General features: G+C 40.4%; 1 protein-coding gene across 9 annotated transcripts in view; it reads left to right on the forward strand.

Annotated features, from left to right (window-relative positions):
- LOC100749223 (retinoic acid receptor RXR-alpha-B) overlaps positions 1–5,698 on the forward strand; it is a 61,455-nt gene extending 55,757 nt beyond the window's left edge. For 5 of the 9 annotated variants that reach the window (XM_012386808.3, XM_024370255.2, XM_012386873.3 and 2 more), the window contains exons 5-7: positions 3,152–3,458; positions 4,556–4,881; positions 5,381–5,654. In XM_012386808.3, the coding sequence (XP_012242231.1) occupies positions 3,152–3,458; positions 4,556–4,881; positions 5,381–5,654 (907 nt within the window). Of the gene's footprint in view, positions 1–3,151; positions 3,459–4,555; positions 4,882–5,380 lie in introns of all 9 variants that reach the window. The other 4 variants (XM_003484415.4, XM_012387035.3, XM_003484414.4 and 1 more) reach the window with 2 other exon arrangements.
- Positions 5,699–6,000: the final 302 nt, after the last annotated feature.

Genomic DNA, 6,000 nt, shown 5'->3' on the forward strand with positions numbered 1-6,000 from the left:
ATCGAATATTTGCTTCTATTTTACTTCTTTCTTTCCATTTTATTGTTATTCCAAATCTCTTCTCTTTTCGTTTACCGACGTTAGGATTTAAATTGGTTTCACACTTGACCAATATCACGACAGTGTGGTGTCTGGTTCCAATGTTACTGAAACTTCAAAATATTTTCTGCGACAAATACAACGCGCACGTACAATTTTTCTACAGTACAGAGTGGCTAGAAAAAAAGTATGCGCGAATATATTAAATTTCATATCGTGTACTTTCACATACAAATACGAAAATGTAGTATGTGCTGTGAAGACGAAACGTATACAGACGCTAATTAAAAAAGACTTTAATTCATTTCGGTTGTCGCATCTAATATGTCTGTCTTCCTCGAAGCTAACGAGGATGATAAATTTTGACGAAACTCGTGGAACGTATTCTCGAGGACCGTTTAAATTTTTAGTATTGCAAACAACCTTTCCACTTTCCGTTGTCGTTAAGATCTCGATGATGGCCAACCATTGGCGAGACTCGTTTTTAAAATTGGAACCTCTCCAGTAACAGTGGCGACATTCCGCGAGTAAGAATTTATTTTTGCTCCAGCCGGTCACAAAACATCGCGCGTATTTTCGACACGGTTTAGCGTGCCTTTCTCTTGTTTTCACTTTTAATAGCGACGACAAGTGGATGCACCTCTTTCCTTCGTGTCTTTGCATCGTTAAGTTCGTTTGAAATCTCGTGCTGATTAGAGCTACCATTACGCAAGATTTTTAAATTACGAATTTCTTTGTCAAAAAATGAAACACCGAATTTCAAAAAGATATTTATTTTTCTCTAACTTTTTCTATAAGATAGAAAAAGCTAAATTAATCGTAAGAAGATTTCTATCGGTTAAAATATCGGACGTATGTTTCGAACGTGGCACGATTCGAACAAGATTTTTAAATAAAAAAGTATTTATTAAATACACGATATTGGCAAAGAAAAATAAAGGAAGAAATAGGAACGGTGGTGTTTTTTCGAATTATCCATTCCTAGCCCTCGAAATTCTTCTCTGACAGTTTCTTCTTCTGACTAAAGTTTCTTAAAATTCAAATTCGTTGACCAAATTCCTAGATCTTAGGACTCTTAGTTACCTTTGTAAGCAAATTACTGTCGCGAACGTTCCATCGATTACATCAAACGCGTTCCAGAGGTACAAAATTAACTAGGAAACGACATAAATTGCGTTTTCCCTCGTTGCATCTTCCCAAGTGCCCTGTTAGAAAATACTTTCGAATAAATTTCGACACGATCAAGAGGAATTCGCGGTTTCGGTGTGTGAATCACTGCAAAACCCAGACAACACCGACTCGTGCGTCGTAAAAAGAGTTGGAATTCGTTGGCGCGTCTTATCCGGCTCCTTCGCTCTGCTCCGCTCGACTAATCCAAGGATTCTTTGAATAAAGTATCCCGGGTTTACGATTTCTTTCGCGTAATCCGCTGTCCCGGAGAGAACATCGTCGCCACCAGACAATCGAAAGTTGCAACTTGCACGAATAAGTCACCTCGACGAAAGTAATGTTACCGGGTGTTTGGACTTTGAGGATTTACAACGTGATCATTATGATCCAATAATTTTCCACGGTATTTTAACGAAACGATACGTCTCTTGGGAGAAAGTAAATCGATTGTCGCAGTTCGTATAACAAAGGAAATTTAAAAAAGACACGCGAATCTTTATACTATACATTTTACGTAATAACACATTGGGAAGACGAATAAGATGCGTTATTCGAAATTTATTAAAGAACACAACGAGTAAATATACGTATTAGGTTGTCCGAAGAATGTCTTTCTTTCGCGAACGTGTCTTTTACAACAATGCAGCTTCGTACAAACGTGAAAGCATGTCTGTGAAACGTCGCGGTGTTTGTCTCGACAGAACGAAATGGATCGTACGTAATTCGACAAAATAATATAAAACAAATGTTGAGAATCGTGGATCTTTGAAGCCGAAATAATGTTATATGAACGCTAAATTTACACCGAGGATTCATATTAAAATGGTAATATATTTATTTCATGGACGATTCCTTATATATTCATCGATACACACTTGCACGCGTCTCAGCACTTTCTTCCATACCCGACTCTTAACCGACTGACTAGTTTACATTCATCTGTTTTTGAGACGCCGCGCACATACACACCTCCACACACCGACACTCACATACCAGCATCTCTACTACGCATTTAACCCAGTCCAGCACAGAAAATTATACATATCTCGACAACAAAGACGTTGCGCGTCCATTATTTCTTCATAAAACGAAAGAAACTTTTCGGACAACCTAATAAAGTTCTTTCTTTTTTTTCTTTCGTTCGCAGCTGCGAGGGTTGCAAGGCGTTCTCCCGTATCTCCTAGGAACCGAATCAGAATGAAATAAAATAAAACGTACGCGTATCCTTTTCAGCAGACAGAAATCGTAAAGCGAAATCACAATTTTTACGAACATAATCGATTACGATACGACAAGATGCGCTCGAACCACGTACGTTGCAGCATCTGTTCGTTGTAACGTACATCGACACGTAGGTATTTAGAAGCGACACGTCCCAAGCCCACGGTTAATAGCAAAGTTATCACCGCTACGACCATTCAAACGCTGGAAATATGTAATACAAGCTAGAAAATAAATGGCAAAAACAATATGAAATTCTCTTATTCAGTGGCGATCATAAAACGACGAGGCAATCGTGTTTGCCAGCTTTCTTCAGCCATCGTTATCTATGCATAAACAAATCTCGCCCCTTGACTATGACATCCGGTACTCGTTCATCTTGGATCACGTTAGTTTATAGCGCTGTTCGCCAGTTCTTACGTTGCTTAGCTATCTTCTACGTTCTACGCGGTAGATATCGCTAAACGAGAATGGAAGCAAGCGAGCTTGAAACAGGTTCGCATCGTCCATTAGCGTTTACTATTTACCGTCGTAACGAAAGCGAGCTAGAAAAATCGGCAGAGCGTCCGATATTTCTTGCTGTTCGTCGCAACATCTTTGTACGTTGTTATAACGGATTGATGTTAGTTAGAAAAATCGTTCGTTATAGCACTCGTCCGTTGTAAAATCGTTCGTGACGGTACATCTTGCCGTAGTAACCTTTCCGTTCTTTCGCTCGTAGCTGCGAGGGTTGCAAGGGCTTTTTCAAGAGGACCGTACGCAAGGACCTGTCGTACGCGTGTCGCGAGGAAAAATCCTGCATCATCGACAAACGGCAGAGAAATCGATGTCAGTATTGTAGATACCAGAAATGCCTGGCGATGGGCATGAAGAGAGAAGCAGTACAGGAAGAGCGTCAACGTACCAAGGAAAGGGATCAGAGCGAGGTGGAGAGCACCAGTAGTCTGCACTCGGACATGCCGATCGAGCGTATTCTGGAAGCCGAGAAACGAGTCGAGTGCAAAATGGAACAGCAAGGAAATTACGAGGTAAATATTAACGAGAAACGACGGAGAGAAAAAGCGAAAATAGTAAGAGTAGAATTGGAACAGTTCACCACGTCGATTGTCCGGTTGAGAAATTTTATTTTTCGTTTGAACACGCTCCGCTTTCGGTATACACGACTCGTCCTATTTTTCTATCTTTTTTCTTTCTTTCTCTTTTTTTTTCTAATTAAGACTAGTATCTCGACTAGTAGTTAGATAAAAACCGTGGTTGCGTTTCATTCAGCGATTTATCGAACATGAACGTGACGGAGAAGCTGGTAAGATTGGAACGTCGGTTTTATGCAATGTACAGCTCTCCCGGGACGAAATCAATTTGTTCGTCATTGGACCCTGGACTGGTGATTGAATTAATCTCGTTCGAGGTGTCCTTTATTGGCGATCCGATATGATCGTTTCGTCGTGTAATGCGAATTAAAAAATTGATCGAGTCGTGTATGCATCGATGAATAAGCTGGTCGAAATAATCGAGGACATATAATAACGGTACAGAAGTATTTATCTCGTTAAAATGAATCGATGTAACTTCAAAGTCTTCTTTCTTTCTCAACTTTACCAGTATCTTTTTACAGACTTGTTCCGACTCGTTTTAATTAGTACGATTCCATCAATTCGTTACCGTCATTTGTATCGACAGAAGATAAAACAACAATTTAATTCCTTGCAAATCGAACAGACGACTATCGTCAATGCCGGTCAGTAGCAACTTTGATTTCTATCGATAATCTGCTTTTTGCAAATGCTTTTTTGGGGCTTTTGCTTCTGGCGAAATACGTATTCCTTAGAGAAAAAGAAAAAGAGATACGAATCGTGGATTTCGAGCGTTTTCGAGACATGAAATTTCGTGTTTGAGTTTTCGTGAAATTTCGGATTTGGATCAACTTGTTAATTGACTGTGGAAACTCAAATAAGGATCAGAATATTCGACTTTGCAACCGGAACGCGAACCGGAAACTGTCGCCAGTTTTTCTCCGGCCATCGTATGAACAACGACGTTGTGAACTGATTTTCGTGGAATGGTTGCGCGTAGCTGTTCCACGAAACGCTCCTCCGATTAATTCGGCATCTCTTGCAATGCACAGAATGCAGTGTCGCACATTTGCAACGCCACGAACAAACAGCTGTTCCAGCTGGTAGCATGGGCGAAACACATCCCGCATTTTACGTCGTTGCCGCTGGAGGATCAGGTACTTCTGCTCAGGGCCGGCTGGAACGAGTTGCTGATAGCATCCTTTTCCCACCGTTCGATCGACGTGAAGGACGGTATCGTGCTGGCGACAGGGATCACGGTGCACCGAAACTCCGCGCAGCAGGCTGGCGTGGGCACGATATTCGACCGGGTACTTTCCGAGCTTGTATCGAAAATGCGCGAAATGAAGATGGACAGGACGGAGCTTGGTTGCCTGAGGTTGGTAATCCTTACTTTCATATTACAATTATTAATTATCGATTACAATAGATTATAGTGGAACTCCGTTTACCGGAACATCGATCGGGGACCAACGGTTTATATAATAGCTGTTCCTCTGATATTCTCTGATTTTGTTCGATCTATTACTTGTCATTCGCATAATTAAGAGCTCGCGTTAGGCCAGCTCTGATTTGATTTCCAGTTAACCACAAGTAAATGGAGTTCTATTGTATATTCGAAAAATGCTTGTTTTACGGTAGGAATGTGAGATAGGATAGAAATAGAAAACACTAAGAAGAGATACTATTCAAGTTCCTCGATTAATCGTTGGTATTGAGTTAATATTTTTTTGGATCGTGTCTTTCAATTTATATTAAGCGTATCTATAAAGGATCGAAGGAATTGAAAAGTATCGTTTGTATTACGCGTACGATTAAACTTGCTTCTCTATTTTCTCGAGTTTACGTTCATTTATCGAGCAATTAATCACAAACAGATCTATAATACTCTTCAACCCCGAAGTCCGAGGACTAAAATCCATCCAGGAAGTGACCCTGCTCCGCGAGAAGATCTACGCAGCGCTGGAAGGCTATTGTCGCGTAGCCTGGCCCGACGATGCTGGAAGATTCGCGAAATTACTGTTACGTCTGCCGGCCATCCGATCCATCGGATTAAAGTGTCTGGAGTACCTGTTCTTCTTCAAAATGATCGGCGACGTGCCGATCGACGATTTCCTCGTGGAGATGCTAGAGTCACGGTCGGACCCTTAGGAGCAAAAGGTGTGCCGCGTCTTGGGGCACACCGATTTATAAAGGAAAAAAATAACGGAACATAAAAAAGGACACATATATATAATATATATGTATGTATACATGGATATATATACATAGATATATATCAACAAGAAAAGAAAAACAAAGAACAGCACTCAAGATATATATATATATATATATATATATATATGCGTGTGTAAGAAAAGAAATTCCCGTTGGTAACTCTAACACGCCTCTCACGGTGGTTAAAAAACGAAAAAAGAAAAAAAAAACAAAAAGAAAAATTGATACTCTCACAGAAGTCGAGTAAGGTGGAATTTACTTACGTTTCTTCTTCTTCACC

Source organism: Bombus impatiens, unplaced genomic scaffold, assembly GCF_000188095.3.
Source record: "Bombus impatiens unplaced genomic scaffold, BIMP_2.2 scf_0010, whole genome shotgun sequence".
In the NCBI taxonomy this organism is placed as follows: Eukaryota; Metazoa; Arthropoda; class Insecta; order Hymenoptera; family Apidae; genus Bombus; species Bombus impatiens.